General features: G+C 45.2%; 1 protein-coding gene across 1 annotated transcript in view; it reads left to right on the top strand.

Annotated features, from left to right (window-relative positions):
* GRIN1 (glutamate ionotropic receptor NMDA type subunit 1) overlaps positions 1 to 23,184 on the top strand; it is a 38,864-nt gene that overhangs the window by 5,058 nt on the left and 10,622 nt on the right. Inside the window, exons 3-17 of the mRNA XM_072633164.1 lie at positions 4,120 to 4,296; positions 8,253 to 8,315; positions 9,201 to 9,301; positions 15,767 to 15,888; positions 16,166 to 16,340; positions 19,306 to 19,450; positions 19,549 to 19,632; positions 19,961 to 20,102; positions 20,248 to 20,375; positions 20,854 to 21,018; positions 21,153 to 21,271; positions 21,464 to 21,576; positions 21,809 to 21,957; positions 22,242 to 22,399; positions 22,798 to 22,959. Coding sequence (XP_072489265.1) covers positions 4,120 to 4,296; positions 8,253 to 8,315; positions 9,201 to 9,301; positions 15,767 to 15,888; positions 16,166 to 16,340; positions 19,306 to 19,450; positions 19,549 to 19,632; positions 19,961 to 20,102; positions 20,248 to 20,375; positions 20,854 to 21,018; positions 21,153 to 21,271; positions 21,464 to 21,576; positions 21,809 to 21,957; positions 22,242 to 22,399; positions 22,798 to 22,959 — 2,003 coding nt within the window. The remainder of the gene's footprint in view (positions 1 to 4,119; positions 4,297 to 8,252; positions 8,316 to 9,200; positions 9,302 to 15,766; positions 15,889 to 16,165; positions 16,341 to 19,305; positions 19,451 to 19,548; positions 19,633 to 19,960; positions 20,103 to 20,247; positions 20,376 to 20,853; positions 21,019 to 21,152; positions 21,272 to 21,463; positions 21,577 to 21,808; positions 21,958 to 22,241; positions 22,400 to 22,797; positions 22,960 to 23,184) is intronic.

Here is a 23,184-nt window from a genome sequence, read left to right as displayed (position 1 = left end):
CTCGATGCCCTGGTCAGCACTCTGCCCTGCATTGTGTCAGAATGGGGTAGAACTGACCTATGGGCAGCAGTTCTGTGTCTAGAGACAACTGACTGATAACCTCAGGCCTCAAGCAATCTGGGGACCAGAAGTGAGCAAGAGAGAGGAAGAAAATCGGGTCTGAGAATGGGCAATAGGTGAGTGGTGGTATAAAGGAGGAACCCCAGAACTAGTGGTCCTGAGGCCACCACCAGCTCTTCCAGGCTCCACATGGATGTGAGGTCCAGACTATTTCCCTCTGGGCCTAGGCATGACCCTGGGAGAAACCCAGACAAAGGCCCTACACAAAGCAGAGAGTGGGGGAAAGTACCCTAGTCTAAGGTGTCCAATAACTAGTCCACTAAACTGTCCAGCATTCCCAGGATGACAAAAGGTTATTCCTAAGCCCAAAGCTAGCAACTAAAATAGCTAAGCAGTAATGCCTGATGCTCAGTGCCCTCTTTACATCCCTAGCCCTAGAATATGATAGGACCAAGAGTTTCTTTCTCTTCTGGGAAAGGGAAACTAATTCCTATCTGCTTTCCTGTTTGATGTGAGAGATGCAAGTTTGCCAGGAAAGCTGCCATATTGCATAACTAAATATCACAGTTTGTCCACTCAAGACAGCCCACAGGAGATCCCTTACCTGTCTATCATCTCCTGGACCTTACTCCTGTGCTGCCCTATTGGAGGACCATCAATTTTCTCTGAGATTACACAAAGGGATGTTAGAAGTGTAGCCCCAACTCAGGACTGGGCCAGCTGGGGCAAAGAGGGGAGACATGTTCCCTCTCTCCAAATTCCAAGGAGTTATTGTTGGAACAAAAGGAAGGCAGTTTCTGGACCAAGTAAATCCACTTCACACAGTGGGGAATAAACTGATTGAACTCCTTCCCTCATTAACCAATCAACACATATTTATTGAATGCTTACTGTGCTTTATGCTGGGGAGACAAAGATGTAGGAAGCAGAGTCCAGTGCCCTGAGGACTGACCAAGCAAAAAAAAAGATAAGTAATTCAAGGTCCCAGAAATCAGTGCCCAGCAAATGCCTCAATTTAGCAACCCTGCAGGAAATCGAATAGACAAAGAACATTATGACCTGGGGCTGTCAGGGGACTTTTCCTGGAAGAGGGGTCCAGAGACTTGAATTGGGATTTAAAGAAAAGAGCGTTTAAATAAATCGAAAGGTACGGGGGGGGGGGGGGGGGGCATTCTAGATTTCGATGTAGGAAAGTACCCACTACATTTAAGGACCAATGAATGAAGTGAATTTCAGGCTAGAAAGAACCTTAGAGATAAGATTATTAATCCAACCCCTTCATTGTACAGATGGAGAAACTGAGTCCTTGAGAGAAGTGACTTGCCCAAGGTCATTACCTTGAGAGATGGTTCTGGATGATGAAAATTCTTTCATATCTGAGCTCTAAAGATTCCCCCCTCCCTCTGCCTCCCCAGTCACCTCCACCACCATCATTTGAAAATTATGCATGCATATCTTGGGAAAATCATTCTGCTCACGGATCATTTACAGGACACTGGAGTGGTTAAACACCATGCCAAACATAATCCCTAAATCAAACAGAATCCTCTGGGAGCTACAAGAACTTGATGCATAGGTGGAGTACATCCCTGGATCAAGGAGTGTCCCTCAGGCACCCTCTCCAGGAGTTCCTCAGGCCTGAAAACCACAGAATGGGGGGGGGGGGGGGGAATAGACACACTGAGAAAAGTCTTTTCATCTTATAAAGCCCAGGAGGAAAGAAGAGCCTCCTGAATGAACCCTATACCCTTCAGTTAGTACAGGGGAAAGCATGCTAAAGAAGAAGGGACCGTCTGCCCCAAATTCCAGTGGTCATCTATAATGTGATCTCTCTGAATACAAAAATATCTTAGCAACTTAACAAATACTAATCAGTTTATCAATCTCGGAAACCAGTCTCTCCCCTGAGGAGAAGAGATTCAAAGGAGGAGCTAGATAAGGCAGATAGATGTTCAAGGCTAGGTACCTCCAAACAGGACTGAGATAGAGGAAAGAACTAAAAATTAGAAGCCACATTAAACCATTCCAGCTGAGGCCATCTGTGGACAGATTTTTGCTAGGTTTGGATCAGAGATCTGAACTCTATAGAGCTCACTCATTCATTTGATTTTGTGGTTGTTGAGGCTGTTTGTTGTTCGATTGGTGGTGCGGATGGGGGAGGGGGCATACAGCTGATGATTTTGGTTTTGTAGTCTCTTAGTGAGTTTTTTTTTTTAAATAAATTCCAGCCTTGTCTTGACTAAAACAGGAAGGAAAGGTTTTTCCATGTTTCTACTAGCACATGTTTCTTACTAAAGATAAGCACATGTGTGGAGGCCCAGTGGGGTGACAACAGTGTCACCAACAATGACCATGTCAGCTCCAGAGGATAGGGAAAATCAGCACTGCTGGACACAGGCAGGATTGGAAGTCCTTTCTATTCAGCTCACATTAACCTGCTATGTCACTTCTACCCACTGGTCCTAGTTCAACCTCCTAAAGACAAATGGGACAAGTCTAGTTCCTTTTTCACATGACAGCTTTTCAGATATTTGAAGACTGTCTTCATCTTTTCTCTTTTCTTTCTTTTTTTTTTTGCCATAGGCTAAAAAGGGATGTAGGTATATAGGTTAGGTAGAAACCTCTTCCCTACTGACATTCCTTATACCACAGAGCACCACACACACCAAGCCCCTCTCACTGCCTAGATCAGTTTATCCTAGTCCCACGTTTCAAAAAGATCTCAGGAACCTGGAATGATGGCCATCTGGATTTTTAAAAAATCATTTACGCAAGTACATGGTAAGAGAAAAAGGAATGAGTAAACAGCAGATCACATGAAAAAGACCTGGGATTTTAGCAAACTGTACATTCAATATCAGTTAACAGTGTGACACAAAGACCATAAAAAAACCCTAATGTAATCTTAGGCTACATTAAAAAAAGTACAATATCCAAAATGAGAGGTCCCACTACACTGTGCCCTCATCAAGTCACATCTGGAGCATTGTGCTCCCTTGGAGGATTCAGGTTTTAGAAGGGGCATGATGAATTTGAGCATTTCTAAAAAAGGGTAACCAACATGATTGAAATCAAATCACATGGTGATCAAATCATATAGTGAAGGAATTTGGGATGTTTAACCTGGAGAAGAAAAACTTTATAAGGGGACATGACGCCTGTCTTCAAATATCCAAATGGTTGTCCTATAAAAGAGATTAGGCTTATTCTGTGTTTTTCTAAAGATCAGAACCTAGAACCAATAGGCAAAAGTTACAAGGAGATAGATGTTGACCAAAATAAAGGAGTTCTTGACAAAAAAGAACTGTTGGAAGCTAGAATGGGCTACCTTGGCACTCTGTTACTTGAAATGTTTGAGCAGAGGTTCAGTCATCACTTGACAAGGTTGTTCTAAATAAGCAGTCCAGTGTTGGGTTAAAGCTGGGCTGGATGGCCTTTGAGGGACTTTCCAACTAAAGATTCTATGATTCTGATTCTTAGGTGTGGGAGGGAAACAAAAGCCAAGGGGGGATAGGGAGCATAGAGACAGAAGCAGTACCAAGAGGGATCCCATGGCTGGAACAGTGCCCAGTCCCTTAGATGGGTAAGTGTTAGCCTGGTCAGTGGTGGCATGAGTTGGGTCGAATGGGAGGATCTGGGTGAAAATGTCTGCCCTCTCAGCTTCCAATTGACTCCCCAGCCTCCATCCCAATTAGGTGCCCTTTGCTCAGTTTCCATCTCCCATAATCCTAATTCCCTTAAAGTTTCTGCTTTCCTCAGTCTCTCACCTATTAGGCTTCTCTCACCTCTTAGTTTTCCCCACCCCAGACTCTGTCTCTCCTTGGCCTCCACTTCTCCAGACTCCAGGACTCAAGTTCTTCTGGCCACTTGTCCCTTTGACCTACTTAGAGTCCTGAATTCTGGTTCCTTTGGCCTCTGTGCTGCTGAGTCCCTGTTCCCTACCCCTAGTTCACACACACACACACACACACACACACACACACACACACACACACACACACACACACACACACACACTGTAGCTTCTATCCCCCTCAGTCTGTCTGGTGTCTCCTACAGAGCATCCACTTGAGCTTCCTTCGGACTGTGCCTCCATACTCCCACCAATCAAATGTCTGGTTTGAGATGATGCGTGTCTACAGCTGGAACCACATCATCCTCATTGTCAGTGATGATCACGAAGGTCGGGCAGCCCAAAAGCGTCTAGAAACACTTCTGGAGGAGCGGGAGTCCAAGGTGAGGGGGATAAGGGTGGTCGAGGGAGGCGACTGAGGTGAGGAGCAGAGAGCACAGGGCAGAGGCTGCCTGGGGCAGGGCCACAGTGTCTGTAGCTCCTATGTGTAAAACACCCTTCTCTTTCCATTGTGCCATGGCCGGCATCACCATGTCTGACGAGCGCCCAACCCAATCTGTACTTGGTTCATTTCACGTGCTTTGCCATAGTCGAAATCTCCCACGTGTCATCCCTACTGGCAAAGGGTCACATAACCTGGAGTTCTGCAAACACCACCCTGCCCCTGCCTCCAGGAGCCCCTTGGGCTGGGTGTGGGGGGCTCCAAGCAGGGCTTTTCCTCTCTGCACCCTGGCATGGAGCCCCCTGCCCTGGAACTGTCCCTGTGCTCACTAACACATCTCCCTAGGCCAGGTGCCTAGGAAGTGGGCATAGGTCAGTCCACTGGAGTCCCTTCAAGTGTACTTCCCAACCCTGAGTGTGAGCCAATGAGTCATGTAGTACAGCCCTTACCTCTGTTTGTTTCTTTAGAGAGCTTATTCTGATGCTTGGGAGATAGCATGGTATGTTGGAAAGAGCACTGACTCTGGACTCAGGGGCTCTGAGTTCAAATCTCCTCCTCAGATGTTAAATGCCTGTGTGACCTTGAGCCAATTGCTTAAACCTCCATGAAACTCAATTTCTTTCTTGGTAAAATTAGAGGTTTGGACCAGTAGACCTCTGAGGTCCCTTTAAGCTCTAAGTCTATGATCTTATTATTCACCTTATCCCAAGCCTGTGAATAAGAGGTCTTTATCTGGGAATGAACCTTGAAGCTCCTAAATCTACCCAGCCTCTACAATCTCCAGGCCTCATCCTCATCAGAAACCAACCAAGACACCTCTCAGAGGGTCCCAGATATCCCACTCCTGAGACTGGCCACCCAAACACAACTTCTCTGGGATAATGGCACTATCCCAGTAAAGAGCCCAAGTTCTATTCCCTTTCTCTCGCCCCTTTACCAGGTACCTGATTCTCCCTTCCTAAGTCTTACTTCTCCAGCTATTCTGGGGCCTGGATGGAGAACTGCCCTTAGCACAGATGGAAAAGAGGTTACAGTGTCTCCCATCCCCTTGGAGTCCTACCTTTCCCTCTGTGTTCTCCCTAGTTTCTCTACTCTCAGTCTTCCCTTACTTGTGCCTTTATCTTTCCCACCACCAACGCTGGGGCTCTGAGGACTGGAGCATTTAGTCTCCTTTTTCTTCAGAGGTGCTGATATTCATACTTTCTGATAAAGCCCTCTCACCCTCTACCATGACCTCAGTTCCTTTGCTTCATGACCACAACTCTGGTCATGAGCCAAATCTCTGAATGCTCCATTGCTTCCTCGGATTAAGAGGGAAACCAGAGACTCATCTCACACATACTCCCATCCTGTCCTGTGTCTGTGCTCAAGGCAACCCTTGGGCTCAATTAGGGTGTTTGTTAGTCCAGAGCTCATATGAAAAGAAACAGGAAGAGAGGGGATTCTGGGACTGATGGTTCTGGGAAGATCTTAGGGCTCTCCCCAAATTTTGACCCATTTTATAGATCCTTGGAGGTTGGTATCCTTCCTACCTGCAGAGAAGTCATGAGGATGAGTTTTCTGGAGTTAGAGACATCTGTGGACTGGAGGCGGCCGAGATCAAGGGCCCTGTCTCCCCTATCAAGTTAGAGAAATATACACAGTGGACCCCCCTCAGTGATCAATGCTGGAGTCATCCTTATTTAGTATTTTTAAACAAATGGTCTGGAGGGGGAAATGTACCATGAAATCTATACATTTGTAGGTGATACTAAATGTGGTTTTGTTTTGAGAAGAAAGGTGGTACAATGGACAGAGTCCTGATCTGGGGGCCAGGTGTCCTGAATGCTAGTCTTAGCTCTGTCTCTAAAACACTGTGTATATGACCTTGAGCAAAATATACCACCTCTCTGGGCTTCAGTTTATGCATCTGGAAAATGAGGGAGATTATACAATATAATACAAGAAACATCTATTAAGTGCCTACTATGTGCCACGCACTGTGCTAAGAACTGAGACTAGCTGTTCTCTCAGGTTTCTTCTGGAGAACTGACAATTCTGTGACTCCATAACTCTCATAAACCCTATACTACATTTACACCAGAATATTAATCCTTAGAATAGATACAAAACTCTTACAATAGGTATTAGAAATAGTCTCAAACGAAGGGGGAAAAGTCTTGGCCCCCAGAGGGAGTCTTTTCTAGAGAAAGACTAATTTGTAAATACAATGGCAGAAAGGAGAGATTTGGGCTTATAAAATTACAGAGGGGAGGGCCCCAAGGAAGACCTGTGGCCTGCTTGTCAAACCTCAAATATTAGATCTAGAGGTGAGTAGAGTGGAGCATGAAGATGAAACCCAGGCTATTCCATTTTACTGATTAGGGAGTGAGCTGAAGAACCCTGTTCCTTAGAATTGCTTCAGGCTGGGAATACAATTCAAGGCAAATTCATAGTGGATTTGTAACCCCTCCTCCAGAGATATGTCAGTAAGATTTGGGAAGACTCTATAACTTTTAAGTTTGACCCATATACTTCTAATCTTTTGTGCAAGGTCCAAGTTGCAGGTCTTTCCATATTGTGCAGACAGGTTTCCTGAGGAAGGGTCACAGATTACAAAGGAAGCTGGATATTGGGGGTGGGTGTGGGGGTGTTCCTGACCCATGTGGGTAATGACATGGAATACAACCAGGGCTTTTCCCAAATATCCCTCTACTCCCCCCCCCCAACACACACACACACACACACACACACACACACACACACACACACACACACACACACACACACACACACACCCAGTGCCTCTATCTTAAAGGTTCTGCCCAGAGAGGGTAAGTCTGGAAGTCATAGCTCAGGCTTTCATTCTCAGCAGTTAATTGATGGCAGGGTAGGGTGGGAGAGTGGCTGCTGTTGGGAAGGATGCATATCCTCTGGAAAGTCTGAGGCCAGTCTGAGGAGAGTTTGTCTGCTCTGGGTACTACTTGAGGACCCCGATCACACAATTTTGTCTGTTCTGCCTGGCATTGCATCTACCTCAGAAACCAATTCATCAGTACTTCATAACCATTTAGGGAGGAGTAATGACAAGGAGTTTCCTTTTCTCTCCAGACAATTTCATGCAGATATCACCCTCCTGACTGTCCAAGTTCTTAATGACTAGCACACAGACTCTATCATATGTGTGTGTATATATATATATAATGTATATGTACGTATATACATTATATATATATTTCTTCCTATCTATGTGTACATATAAAATAGTCATGCACTGTGCTCAAGACCTAGTTCTCCACATATTGTCTGAGAATTTAGACCAATTCAATCCAAGTGCTATCTCCTACAGTGAAGACAGAGGGACATTCAAGTGTGCCCAATATTCAATTGTGCTCATTGGGAGAAAGGCGGAGCTCTCAGCCCCTCATGCATGTTTGCAACAAGACACAGTACCCCCAGACGAGAGGAATCCAGAAGGGGAGATGGATCAGAATAGATTGGGATGCAGATGGTACACCATGGATCAGGATATACAGTGACACAATTTTGGACCTGAATGGGATGGAAATGGGGGACACTCAGGGACACAGATTGGGTGACATATGGGGAGAGGGAGGGGAGCGGGATCCAAATGCCAACACACTTTTCTTTCCCCAAGGTATGAGCTATTTCATAACTCCCAGCTCCTTGGACAGGAGCTGTCCCTCCAGTATCAGTCTCCCCCTTTCTTGGTCCCCGCCCTGCCCTGCCCCGACTCTCCCAGGGGAAATATGGTGTTTGCAAGCTCCATGGCTACGTGGCCCTCATGCAGACCGTGGAGAGGCGGTGATGTTGGATTTGCTTTAGTGCTCGTCATTTTCAGCTGTTTATAATCTTCTTCTGTGTCTGCATATTTTCTCTGTGCACATTATCCATCAGAGTAAAAAAAGGAACTATGAAAACCTCGACCAACTTTCCTATGACAACAAGCGAGGACCCAAGGTATCTTTGCATGGACGTGCACGCCGCCCACCGACCTAGGTAGTGACTGAGGTGCCTGTGAGAGTCACAGACACCAGCCCTCAGGCGTCCGCCTCCGCCTTCGGGCGAAAGGGCTTTAACCAAACGAGGAATTACTCTAAAGTCGAGGCAGGCTGGTGCTGGCAACATGGGCGCACGTGGCGGTGCCGAGCTGAGAGTTTTGTTTGAGGAGACAGAGAGAAAGAGAGAAAGAAGGAGAGAGAAAGAGAGGAGAGAGAGAGAGAGAGAGAAGCACAGTCAGCAGGAGGAGGAGGAGGACGAGCTCTCTCTGGGAAATGCATGTGAACCGTTGGGACCCGCCAGGGTTTCCTTTTTGAAACCCGGGAGGGAGCCGCCCCTACCTGGTCACCTGGGGACGGGGCTGCTCCTGCTGGCCACTGCCTAAATCGGGGCCTTTGCGGATTTCCCGCGGTTCTGGAAAAGACGCCCCCGTCTGAGTTCCCGGTTGCATTCCGAAAGCCTTTTTTCTGTTACCCGTCCGCTGCACGCCTCTTTCTGAGTCTCGGTCCACTTCAGTTTGCATGCACAGTGCAAAAAGGAGAGAAAGAGAGAGCGCGAGAGAGAGAGCGCGAGAGAGAGTTTGAGACTGACTGAGAGAGGGAGAGCGACAAAGAGTGAGAGAGAGAAAGAGAGAGAGAGAGAGAGCAAGAACAAGGGAGCCAAGGAAAGAAAGAAGGAACGGAGAAAGAGTGAGTGGAAAAGGAGAGGAAATACAGGAGGAAACGGCAACAGCCTTAGTTAACCTGATTTGCCGTTTGGGGTTACTGGTGGCTGCGGCCCCATTGCGCCCGAGAGGCGCCTGTATCGGACCCAGCAGCCCCCTAACACTCCGGTTCATAACCACAGGCAGAGAAGGTGCTGCAATTTGAACCTGGGACCAAGAATGTGACAGCGTTATTGAAGGAAGCGCAAGAGCTGGAGGCCCGAGTCATCATCCTCTCAGCCAGGTAAGTCAGAAGTCAAGGATACTTTGTCACCTGCACCTAAACCCCATCATGAGTCCTCAGGGTTTTATTCCTGTTCTGACCTAACTCCCCCTAACAGGGAGGTTTTCATCTCTGTCCCAGTTCCCTGTGTAGCCCTTATCTCTCTGCAAATCACACACACACACACACACACACACACACACACACACACACACACACAGCCTTCATGCTGCAGAGTTCCTAGAGAAAGTAATAGAATATAATAGAATATATTTCAAGTTCCACATTTACAGATTGAGGCAATATACACTTATACAACTGAATTGGAATTGGAAATAAAATAATATTTGTATAGTTTCTTGAGACTTAAAAAAGTACTTTCCCCTCAAGAAATACAAACTATTTCACACAAGAGGAAACCAAGTCTCACGGAGGTTAAGTGATTCATCCAAGGTCACATAAATAGAAAGTATCTTTAAGCAAGTATTCAAATCTAGATGTCTTGATTTGAAGTCCAATATTTTTTCTTTCTTAAAAAAATTTTATTTTTAAAAAGAACTTAATGTTTTACATCAATGCACCCAACTAAATATGCTTAATAATTATATTTAAATTCATTCACTTTAAAATCTAAAGCATCATTAACCACCTTTGGGTCATTCCTTCTTTTTTTTTTTTTAACTTATTTAGTATTTATTTTTCCCCAGTTACCTGTAAAAAACAATTTTTAACGTTCACTCTTAAAACTTTGAGTTCCAAATTCTCTCCTTCCTCCCTCTCCCCTATCCCTCATTGAGAAGGCAAGCAATTTGATATAGATTATACATGTGTAGCCAAGCAAAACATATCCAAAATAATCACATTGTGAAAGAAAACAGAAGAAAAAAGCTCAAGAAAAATAAAGATTTTAGAAAGAATTCTTCAGTCTGTTTTGAGACACCATCAGTTCTTTCTGTGAGGCTGGATAGCATTTTTCATCATAAGTGTTGGCTCATTGTATTGCTCAGCATAGCAAAGTCATTCAGAGCTGATCATCTTACAATATTGTTCTTACTTTGTACACAGTACGTTTCACTTTGCATCAGATACCCATGTAAATCTTCCCAGGTTTTTCTAAGAGTATTCTGTTCATTATTTCTTACATTACAATAGTATTCCATCATAATCGCATACCACAATTTGTTTGTTCAGCCATTCCCCAATTGATGGGCATCTCCTTAACTTCTAATTCTTTATCCTCAGAAAAGAGTTGCTATAGATATTTTTGTACATATAGGTCCTTTTCCTTTTTGTTTTTTATCTCTTTTGGGATACAGACATAGTAGTGACATCTCTAGGTCAGAGGACATGCATAGTTTTATAGCCCTTCGGGCATAGTTCCAAATTGCTCTACAGAATGGTTGAGTCAGTTCACAACTCCACCAACAGTGCATTAAAATCTCATTTTTCCCATATGTCCTCCAATATTTGTCATTTACCTTTTCTGTCCTATTAACCAATCTAATAGGTATGAGGTAGTACCTCAAAATTGTTTTAATTTGCATCTCCCATCAATACTCCTAGAGTATTTTTTCATATGGTTATAGATAGCTTTGATTACTTCATCTGAAAACTGGTCATATTTTTTATCATCTATCAATTGGGCAATGGCTCTTAATTTTTATAAATTTGACTCAATTCTCTATATGTTTGAGAATCATTCCCTCTTCTGAGTCCCCGCCAAGATTCATTTTTATTCACTTTTCCTCTCATGCAGTCCTAGTTAGTACATCACATCCACAGCTGTTTTAGAGATAGAAAAAAAAGTAGGCACTTCTCCTGTCAAAGGAGAAATGTAAGTAGTGGGGTACTCCGGAGATTGGTCTTATTTTGCATTTCTTGAAAATTAGCTAAAAAGGGAGTTCCAGTGATATTTCATGGACTTCCGGATAGTCAGAGTTGGAAGGAGCCTTAAAGAGCTATGTCAGAAATTGGCAGATGAGGAAGCTCCCTTCAAAAAGGGGAAATAGCCCATTCAAGACCTCATAGTCAGGTGACGGAAGACCAGAATCAGGATTTCTTATTTGATTCCCCATCCAATGTTCTTGCCTCTACACCATGCAGCCCATTTTTGCCAATGACTTTAGTAGCATCATGTCATCCAAACATGATATTGCATTCCAAGATCAATTGTAGGAGTCTTTGTGATGGGATTGCCCAGCTGTGAAAGGGCTTAAATGTCCAAAGCTGGCTGGCTCCTTGCTCTGTTCTTCCTGGCCTCCTGTAACCTCTGCCCTAGTTCTAATAGTCCATCTCTCCCCTAGACTCTGGAATGTATCTGGTCACCATTATGCCTTTTGAGATTGCATGAGATGTCAGAAAAGTAAACCATGAATTTCAATGTAGATTGAAGTCATACTTTGTGATACATTGGGGAGGGGGTGGGTGGCAGTGGCAAGGAACAGCTCACCCAACCACATTGGTATATTAGCAGGCCTTGAGCTCTGGCAAAAGGGATGGAGCAAGGATGCAAGGGTCATCATTGTAGATTGTAGAATGTTCCATGAAGATGTAGATCTTGTGTGTGAATGTGGAGACCTTCACAATATTATGTAGCATTGAGAAGCAAGCTGGAAATTAAAACAGAAAATTCTTGCCCTTGTCTACTAAACAACTGCCCCCTTAGAACTGTGGATAAGTCTGGCCACTACCCCTCAGGCCAGATACACTAGGATAGGGAAAAGTCTGAGAAAGATGACAATTCTGACCCAAGAAAAGACACTTGGGTGAAGGGGTAGGGTAAGGATGGCAACAAAAAATAACTTAAGTTGGGGTATTAGAAAAGGAAAATAAATAAGGACTGATGGACAAGATGAGGACATTTTAGCCTGTAGGGATGGAGGCTGAAGGAATATGGGAAAGGATGGCATAGATAATCACCACATGCCAGACATTAGAAAAAGAAGATGGAAAGATGTTTTTTGGGGAAAGTTTTACATCCCACTTTGAGAAGTAAATAAGTATATGGTAAACGTTTAACAATCTGCTCTGAGTGGATGAATAGGGAAACATTTGTATGTAGGACACATTTTTAGGTTTAATATGCATTATTAACATTTTTCTCCATCTTAAGTCTAGACAATCAACAAAACAGCAAATCAAGTCTTGATTTACTTGATTTCTGAGATGTAAAAGCTCACATGGAATTAACACACCTCTGATAATATACTTAGGAATTCATTGCCCCAAGATCATGGAATCCAAGGATTTAGAGTTGAAAGTGATCTTAGTCCCTCACCTTCATGGAAACAACCTCGTTGTGATGAAAAGAACTATAGCTTTGCTAGTTACTGACTCTGTGAGCTTGAACATCCCTGGGGCTCAATTTCTGGATCTGAACAAGAGATTGGACCAGATGATCTCTAGGGCCCCTTCCAGCCCTGTAAGCGATGATACTAATGCAAATAAGGAAAGTGAGGTCCAGTGAAGATGAACCAAATTGCCTTAATACAGGCTGGTAATATAAATAGATTCAGAAAAGATTTCAATGTATTCAAAAAGGACAAATTTCCTAATGAGATAAATCTGTTTTTTTCATGAAGACTTCTATACAAGATTCTATACAAAAATCCTATTAGGACTGATTTTTTTTTTTCCAAGAACACTCAAATAATGATCCAAACCCCACTGTGAAAAGGGAAGCCAGCATGTTAACATGACTGTTTGCCTTCGATGTTGTCACTTCCTCGTGCTTCCTTAGATCTGTCCTTGGTATTCTGTCACACTGCAACCCCTACTGTGTTCTCCCAAAACTGCCATGTTGGGATATTTGAGAAAAAAAGAAAAAGGAAAACACTTCCATTTTAGCCTTTATCAGAGCCCTACCTGTTACTAGGTAACCAAGGAAGATTTAGTGACTTAATAAGATGCAACATCCCCTTAAAGGATCTCATAAATAAAGAAAACAAACAGAAGGGTGGTAAGGAAGCTATGACCTATGGTAGAACTAGGACAAGGCAAGGTCATGCCATGGAAGATCACATCAATTGGGTGTCACCGTCCACTGGGGGCCACTGGCTCACATTGTAGCTCATGCAACCTGACTTCATCACAAAATTGATTCCCACATACTACGGAGAGGGGGATTTCCTGACTTTAAAACTATGTACATAAAATATGAAATTCATTTTTATATAGCAATTTAAAGATTTTCATAATAATGTTGCAACTGAACACATTGGTCAAATAAAGTTGAAATTTTAGTTTTAAAAGTGTCTATGGTACATACAGACATTTTGTATAGACATTATATAAAAGTTATATAAAGTGCTATAAAAAGTCATATTAAAAAGTGTCTGAGATTGTATGCTAGGCAGCTAGCTGCCTGTCTACCTGTCCCTAGTAGCAAGTCTGTACCTTGGGCAAGTCACTTCCTTTATCTGGGTCCTAGTTTCCACTTCTGTCAAATAAGGGGGTAGGACTAGATGATTGCCAAAAGAAAAGGGAGGTCATAACCCTGCCTCCTGGAGCTCCCCAGTCCTCTGTTAGTCAAACCCCTGAGATTCAGAGATCTGGTTGCCATCATGATGACAATAATGGTAAAGGTGTTCTAGAGGACATAGTAGATGGAGTCAGAGGACATGGTCTCAGATCTCCGTTACTAACTTCCTAATGACCTGCAGTGAGCACAGCCAACATCTAGGGAGGGAATAGCGCCAACCTGCCTCCTGGCAATTCTCTGTGCCTCAGTTTCTTTATTTATTACATGAGAGAGTTGGACTAGCTGATCTCTAAATCCCTTCCTAACTCTGAATTCAATGACTCTATTAATATCCAGTATCTATAAGGCTTTAAGGTTTCACCAAAAACTCCTCTAGCTTCCCTCAAATGGTTCTTCAGTCTCACTATGAGTGACCAGATCTTGGTTAGTCAGGAGGCACATGAGGGTGGGCCCAAGGGGCTGCAGACTTGTATGTTTTTATGCCATTACTTCTATATCGCCCTTCCATACCCATGTCAGTTTTTAGTTTGAAAAGGAACTGGGAAAGATCCCCTGGCAGTGCCCTTACCTCCTCCCTATGCCTCTTTCCTGCTAGGGCATGAAAAGTGCCAGGGCCTTATAAGTACACTCCACCCTAGCCTGCACATATTTCTGCCCCACTACACACATCACCCTTCCCATTCTGCTCACACGTGCACACCTAGTATACCCCTAACTTGCCCTAGGCATACCCTCAGCCCAATCCCTCAATGCCTTCCTAGATTTGGGACAACTACCTGGAATCTATGACATTGCTAATATCTTCTACCCTTCTACCCTTGTCCTGTGATGTGAGTCTGTCCTGTCTGCCCAACAAGTACCCAGGACAGGGACTGTGTTAGATGTTTCTTTTGGCTTTTGCTCTGTCAAACACATGCGTTTGCATACACACACTCACACACACACACACACACACGCACACACACATGTCTACCATGGTGCCAGCCATATGGTAGGTGTTCAGTAAAGCCTCTTGACTGTCTGAGAAAGTCTGGCAGAAGAAGGTCCATCAACGGTACTGTAATTCTATGTGACTTACTCTGTTTCTGTATTTCCTGTATTCTGTAAAGCTTAATGGTCTAATTGTTCAAGAAAAAATTTTTTTGCCTTAAATGAGAGTAATGGAATGGGACCTTTTGTCAAGAGAATCTGTGGCCCCTTTGCAACATTTGAACACACTTTTATGTGATGAAAACCGTCATTGAGACAGAAATTTTTCTTTAAAAGACAATCAGATTGAAGAACAGAAGGGTTACCTAAAGCATGAGAGATAGATTTGTTGATTGTCCTTTCCTTGGGCTTTAGCTGTGACACTTAGGGAAAGTCCTGAGAGTCCTAAGGACTTGACTTTTGTCTGAGGTGAGAGAGGGAGAGTGGGGGGGGGGGGGTAGGGAATGGTGAGTAGGAAAGGCATCAAAGAAGGCACATTGAGGGTCCCTGATAGGGAGAAAAGAAAAGGCAGTTAGTGTAAGACTAAATGTTCTAGATGATATATGTATGTGTATACAAATATATACATCCATATACACATATGGAATGCTCTAAGGTTTATGAAGCACTTTCCTCCCAAAATTCTCATGAGATACATAGTACAAGTATTATAAACTCCATTTTATCTTGGAGAAGCTGAATGATTTGTCCATGGTCACATAGCAAATAAATGTCAGAACTTAGAATTGAACCCAGATTTCCAACTGCATGTCTAACACTCTTTCCACCATATCATGATTCTTCTGTCTCTAAAAGGATCCTTTAAAAGGATCTAAAAGATCCAAGACATAGGAGCAGTGTAAGAATCAAAAAAATTTTCAGTGAAAGTTATTTTAAAGTGTTAAATGCCACTCTTGTGTCCAGCTTCTCAACTGCATTGTTGTCAGAATAATTTAGTCTAGAGGAATGGAGGACGTGGGGAAAGGGCTGGGAGGGGGATCCTGGCCCTTGTCACCCCCCCCCCATCTGTCCTGCAGCGAGGATGATGCTGCCACTGTGTACCGGGCAGCCGCAATGCTGAACATGACAGGCTCTGGGTACGTGTGGCTCGTAGGCGAGCGGGAGATCTCAGGGAATGCCCTACGCTACGCCCCAGATGGTACGTACCAGGGAATGTTCCCAGGAGGATTTGTCTGTGGGGGCTTCATCAGTGATTACTATTGGAATGAGTAACAGGATCATTGGGATGGTCATAGCCATGGGTACAGGCACCCAACCCTGCTCAGGGCTCTAGACTGTTACCAATTTGGGGCCCATTCTGGGTCAGGGAATAAGGGCTGGATAGGTCTCTGAGTGACACTGATTTTAAACCTGCTTGGGGATGGGTAGGATAGTTCTGGGTCTGTCTATTGCATTTCTTATGTGACTCTTCCCAGGTATCATTGGACTGCAGCTGATTAATGGAAAGAATGAGTCTGCACACATCAGTGATGCCGTAGGTGTGGTAGCCCAAGCTGTGCATGAGCTTTTTGAAAAAGAGAACATCACAGATCCCCCCCGTGGTTGTGTTGGCAATACTAACATCTGGAAGACTGGACCCCTCTTCAAAAGGTAAGAGGAAGAGTGAAGACAGGGAGAGGACGACATACACCATAGTGACCACGACCCCAGAAACACATCTGAATCAGGGCTCCTCCCACCTTCTCACCTTAACCCTCATAACAGCCCTTTCTTCACCTTCCTAAAACACTTAACAGTTTACAGTATAAATTGCCTTCTTACACAACCCTTCAAGGTATGTAGTACAAGAATTATTAACCTCCTATTTTATAGTTAAGGCTCCTAGAAATTAAGTGGTATGCCCATGGTCACATGAGCAGTATCAGAGCCAGGAGTCAAACCTAGATCTTCTGATTCTAAATCCAGAGCTCTTTGGCCTATGCCACTCTGACCATCAACATCACGGTGTCCATCATCACCATCATCTTTGTCAGCATCTCCACCGTGATCAACAACGTATCATGCAACAGTAGATTTTAGAGCTGTCTCAGTATCTCTATGATCATCTTCAGAATCACATATGTGGCCACCACTGCCAACATTCTCAACATTTTGCCATCTTGGTACAGGTTTTTGTTTAGTCATTTCAGTCGTGTTCAATTCTTTATGGCCTCATTTGAGGTTTTCTTGGCAAAAATATTGGAGTGATTTGCCATTTCCTTCTCCAGCTCATTTTATAGAAGAGACAAACAGGGTTAAGTGACTTGCCCAGGGTCACATAGCTAGTAAGTGTCTGAAGCTGGATTTGAACTCAGGAAGAAATGGTATTCTTGACTCTAGGACTATGCTGTATCCATTGTACTTGTCCCATTGGTACAGGTTAAAGAGCACTGACTTTGGAGCCAGAGGACCTGAGCTTAATTATTGCCCCTATGATCACTTCATTTAATTCATCTGTAAAATGAAGGGATTGGAGTTTCTTGCCATTCTCAATCTATGATCATTAGGATCATGCCAATATTACTATCACCATCATTTTTGTCACCACTTTCCTAGTGTCACAAATATAGTGTTCGAAGAGACTGTCTCATCCAACTCTCTTATTTTACATGGGGGAGACTGATACCCAGAGAGGTTAAGTAAGTTACCCAAGATCACGTAGATAGAATCAGAGGTGGAATCTGAACCCAGGTTCTCTAAGTCTACAGAGCCAGAGGAGGAAACTGAGACCTAGAGAAGTGAAAGTGATTTGCCAAGTGTCACCTAAATAGTAAATCAGGATTTGAACTCATAACTTCTATCTCCAGAGTCAATGAGCCCTCTATCTGTCTGATTCCCTCCCTCTCTCTCTCTCTTCTCTCTTTTTCCCCTCTCCCTTTTGTCCTCTCTCTTCCTTTTTCTCTCTCTTTCTCCTCTCTTTTTTCTCTCTCCTCTCTCTCTTTCTCTCTCTCCACTGTCTTCCTCATAACCATCACTTTCACCTTTATTATCACTAACTCCATGATCTTCATCATCATAGCCTTATCTCAAGCAACATGATTTTCACCATCTCTCCCTATAACTACCAACATCATTACCACCAGGAAGCTTCCTTCAGCTGCCTGGAAACCACCATGTTAAACCTCCAGAGAGGAAATGCATGGTGAACCCCAATCTAACTCCCTAAAAAGGCTGAAATCCTATGCAAGGGGATTGGGGACTAGGTGTTACAAAGTCCTCTGAGGTCATTCTGAAAATATGAAGACTATTTTGGGAAGATGAAAAGAGAATACGATTGAAGTCCATAAAATCATCAAGAGTTGTAACAACCCTGTTCACTGGATCCCAGAAACTACAACAGGACTCCTGAAAGAGATTTCCAACATAGGATGGGAACAGGTTCCAGAGGGGGTCTTGCTGAATTCCTAGATGACAGGTCTGCAGAGAACTGTAATGGAAGCCTAGACATTTAGGGACATTCCTGACCTGTGTGGTGATATCAGGAAGGGAATGCCACAGTCTCTCCCAAACTGGACCCCATTGCTGGAGCTGACCTTCAAATGGTACTGGGCAAATCACTTAACTTCTCCAGGCCTCAGCTTCCTTATTTACAAAATGAGGTGATTGGATTAAATGACCAAGAACCTTTCCAGATCTAAATCTATGACAATCATCACATACAGAATCCCAGACCAGAGAGGCCAAGAGGTGGCACCTTCAGTTATATAAATTAAAAGCAAATGTTTTTTATGTATGGCTGAGCAGGAGTTTCTCCCCCTGAAGGAAAGGGAATTGGAAGTGGAGATGGAGAGACAAATATACATATACACACAAATAAACAGATATAGTTATTCCTTCCACATCGTGACTTTTCCCATCGTGGTTTCACTGTATTGTGGGTGAGCGTAAGAATTTAAATAGGAATTTTAGGGGAGTTTTGTGGAAGCCACAGACAATAAGCAAAGGCCAGTAGATAATACAGAAAAAGTTTATAAACTAGAAATGCATAAAATATATGTATAGTATTGTATAATATCAATCCAAATTTTACAATAAAGTACTGTAAAGGAGCAACTAAGTGGCTCAGTGGATACAGCACTGGCACTTGAATCAGAAGGACCTGAGTTCAAATCTGATTTCAGACACTTGCTGGCTGAGTGACCCTGGATAAATCACTTAACCCCAATTGCTTTCCTCCCCCTAAAAAAGTGAATAAATAAGGTACTGTAGACACCCCATAAATGAAAAAAAAATTCAGACTTCTCTGGTACAAAAAGAGGGCCAAAAACCATTTTACATGGATTTTCCAGATCATATAGGTGTTGTATCCCTAACCCCTGCAATATGAAAGGAATAACTATGTACTCATCAGGCACTCAGGTTTTATGACATTTATTCAAAGCTAATTTAGCCTGGAATAATGGAAGGGAAAAAAATGTGGCTTTAGTATGATGGCTAGTGAGTTCCTCCTCTCAGTGTGCTCTGGGTTATATGAAGATGGAGGTACAAGCCAAAGCATTCAGTTCCAGGACAAGGATTGGGAGAAAAATTTTCCCAAACTATAACTCAACCTCCCCCATCCTTCTCTGTCTGTCAGGGTGCTGATGTCGTCTAAGTACTCAGAAGGCGTGACTGGCCGGGTAGAATTCAACGAGGATGGGGATAGGAAGTTTGCCAATTACAGTATCATGAACCTGCAGAACCGAAAGCTGGTGCAAGTAGGGATTTTCAATGGGAGCCACGTAAGTGGGGCGGAGGGTAGGGCTGGGAGACTTAGCCCGTGAGCCGAGGGATATTGACGCTCTCAGCATCCCCATCACGCAGCCCTCCCACCTTCCAGGTCCTACCCAATGACCGTAAGATCATTTGGCCAGGAGGAGAGACTGAGAAGCCCGAAGGATATGAAATGTCAACCAGACTAAAGGTGAGGCTGACGTAAAAAAGTTATAATGTACCATAGGCAAGAGAATTAATCCCATCTCCTTGTAATTGCCTCTCCTTGGTCAATGAGTCCTGACCAACCAGGTAGACCATTCAGGAGAGAGGATGAGAAAACACAGAGAACTGAGGAGACAGGGGTGCTAGGAGAGATGGTGAAACAGGGCTTAGTGGAGAGACAGAGAGGCAGATGGAGAGACAGACAGATAGGGAGGGAGAGAGACAGAAAGGCAGGGAGGGATGGTGTCAGGGAAGAGAGGGGAGGTTCTCTAGGGAACCCAAGCTAAGTTTTTCCCTCCCTCTCCCTCCCCCAGATTGTTACTATCCACCAGGAGCCCTTTGTGTATGTGAAACCAGCTCAAGATGGTGAAACCTGTAACGAAGATCTCACAATCAATGGGGAGAAAATAAAGAAGGTCACCTGCACAGGCCCAAATGACACCCATCCAGGGGCCAGTGAGTCTCAGTTGGGAAGGGAGGGGGCTGGTCAGAAAGGGAGGCACCTGTTCTTGGTGGATAGCAGGAATGGCTTGATAGTGATCTGGGCTGGAGTTCATAGTGGTCATAACCATCTTCTCCTGGCGTCCCCCTCTCCTCCCAGGCCGCCACACTATACTCCAGTGCTGCTATGGTTTCTGCATTGACCTGCTCATTGACCTGGCCAAAACAATGAACTTCACCTACGAGGTCCATCTGGTGGCTGATGGCAAGTTTGGCACCCAGGAGCGGGTAGGTGGACAAAAGAGCTAAAACAGTGGAATAGGGAGGCCAGGCTTTGGTGTCTGGGGAATTGGAAGTAGCCAGGAGAATCAAGAAATAGAATAGGTGAAGTGGAGTTCAGGCCTGAGGGCCTATGAGGCCCAGAAAGAAGAATGGGGGAACCTCATCGCAGGGGTTAGGGGTACGGCACCCCCATGATCTGGAAAATCCATGTAAAATGTTTTGACCCTCTCTGTACCACAGAAGTCTGAACTTTTTCTTTTATGGGGTGTTTATAGTACCTTATTTATTTATTATTTGAGGGGAGGCAATCAGGACTAAGTGACTTACTCAGGGGGAACTTGGAAGGATCTGGGAGCTAAATATAAAAAAAACAGCAGAATGGGAATCTGAGGCTAAAGAACTAGCCCAGTATGAAGAAGGACAGAGCCAGGAATCCATGGGAGGATCAGACCCAGGACTCCTGGATCCACATCTCCACCCCCAGGTAAACAACAGTAACAAGAAGGAATGGAACGGGATGATGGGGGAGCTGCTGAGTGGACAGGCAGACATGATCGTGGCCCCGCTGACCATCAACAACGAGCGGGCCCAGTACATCGAGTTCTCCAAGCCCTTCAAGTACCAGGGGCTGACCATCCTGGTGAAGAAGGTCAGCTAGAGCCTGGGGCAGGGGCCTGGGAGGCGGGCATCCCTGGAAGGGTCAGGACACCCCTGGCAGCTGGGAATGAATAGGAAGTAAAGGGCCAGAGGGGCTCCCTCAAGCTCTCCCCACCTCCCTCCCAGGAAATCCCTCGGAGTACGCTGGACTCATTCATGCAACCCTTCCAGAGCACACTGTGGCTGCTGGTCGGCCTCTCCGTACATGTGGTGGCCGTCATGCTCTACCTGCTGGATCGGTTTAGGTGAGAGGGAGACATCTCGGCCTCCAGCCCTCAATTCACTTATTCTCTCCGTACTTTCCTTTCCCCCACGTCCTGAGAGGAACAGTGCTAGGGAAGGGAGAGATAAGGGACACCAGAGGGGTTATAGAGGACTGAGGGGGCGGGGCTGACTCCCGAAAGCTGGTACTGCCCTTTCCCTCCTGTTCCCCTCAGCCCCTTTGGCCGGTTCAAAGTGAACAGTGAGGAAGAAGAAGAAGATGCACTGACCCTCTCCTCAGCTATGTGGTTCTCCTGGGGGGTCCTGCTCAACTCTGGGATTGGAGAAGGTAAGGGCCACCAGAGCACTCCTATTCGCACTGTCCAGATTTTCAGACTCTCACGGCCTCCCAACTTTCCCATCCAGCCTTCTAGTCTCAACATCCAGCCTCCTGGACCCCTATATCACCCTTTGGAGGGTCCTTCCACCCCCCAGCCTTCTAGACCCTGCTTTCAACCTCTTAGACTCAACAACCAAACCCAGGTGGCAGGTACTGCCATGTTTCTCTCCTTGTCTCCCAGGTGCCCCCCGAAGTTTCTCAGCCCGGATCCTGGGCATGGTTTGGGCTGGCTTTGCCATGATCATTGTTGCCTCCTACACTGCCAACCTGGCAGCCTTCCTGGTGCTGGACAGGCCAGAAGAACGCATCACAGGCATCAATGACCCTCGAGTGAGGACCCACGCCTAGCTGGGCAGGACTAAGGCGCTGTGATTCCTGGACAAGAGCCCCTGAAAGAGGGAAAACAGAGGGTTGGGGTCTAGGGGTGGTGCCAGGATATATCAGGGTAGAGTTAGGGTCTGGGAGATAGCTAATACTGGGATTTGCAGGCCAGGAGGTATCTGGAGGTAGTCAGTGTGGCTAGCATTCTAAGGTGGGAGCAAGGGGTAGTCAAGGGGTTGTGGGATAGAGGTTCCAGAGACAGCCTCTCTTACACCTCTCCTGCTGACCCCTAGCTACGGAACCCCTCAGACAAGTTCATCTATGCCACGGTGAAACAGAGCTCTGTGGATATCTACTTCCGGCGGCAGGTAGAGCTGAGCACCATGTACCGGCACATGGAGAAACACAACTATGAAAGCGCTGCTGAAGCTATCCAGGCTGTGCGGGACAAGTGAGGGCTAGGGACCATGTGGGCACCCAGGGTCCAGGGCTGGATCCTGAAGGGAGGTGAGGGCGGGCTAGTGCTGGGATCCAGGCATAGGGGAAACCAGAGTCCAAAGGGTTTAGACAAGGAAAGACCAAGAAGCAGAAGCACCCAAGTTGGAATCCTGCCTCTGATGTGAACACCTTGTGCCAACTTAGACAATGTATCTGACCCCCCCTTAGGCCTCAGTTTCCTTAAAGGAGTGGCTGTACTAAGTGGTCCCTACCAGCTCCAAATCTGAGATCCTATAACACTGCCCCCAAGCCCTTCAGCCTCTAGGTGTATTACAGGGTGCCAGGGGAACAGGGCACAGGACATGTGACTGCCTCAGCCGGATCCCCATGACCCTGCTCCTGTGCCTCCAGCAAGCTCCACGCCTTCATCTGGGATTCTGCAGTGCTAGAGTTTGAGGCCTCACAGAAGTGTGACCTGGTGACCACAGGAGAACTCTTCTTCCGCTCTGGCTTCGGCATTGGCATGCGCAAAGACAGCCCCTGGAAGCAGAATGTCTCCCTGGCCATCCTCAAGTCTGTACCCCCCAGCCCTGGGGACCCCAACCCTGGCTGGGAAAGCCCCACCCCAATGCCCCAAGCCCTGGAGACCCTGTGCACAGACACTGACTGTATGCATACACTCATAGATGTGTGCCCAGTACATGCTCTTCCCGTGTGGTCCCCAATCAACCGACTCCCCGACTCTTTTTAAACCCCTATAATTAAAAACAAAAAAACTTCCATAAAGCCCAGTGTCAG

The sequence above is a fragment of the Notamacropus eugenii genome, chromosome 1 (assembly GCF_028372415.1).
Source record: "Notamacropus eugenii isolate mMacEug1 chromosome 1, mMacEug1.pri_v2, whole genome shotgun sequence".
NCBI lineage: Eukaryota > Metazoa > Chordata > Mammalia > Diprotodontia > Macropodidae > Notamacropus > Notamacropus eugenii.
The sequence above is the reverse complement of the archived record's forward strand: the minus strand, read 5'-3'. Positions and strand labels throughout refer to the sequence as shown.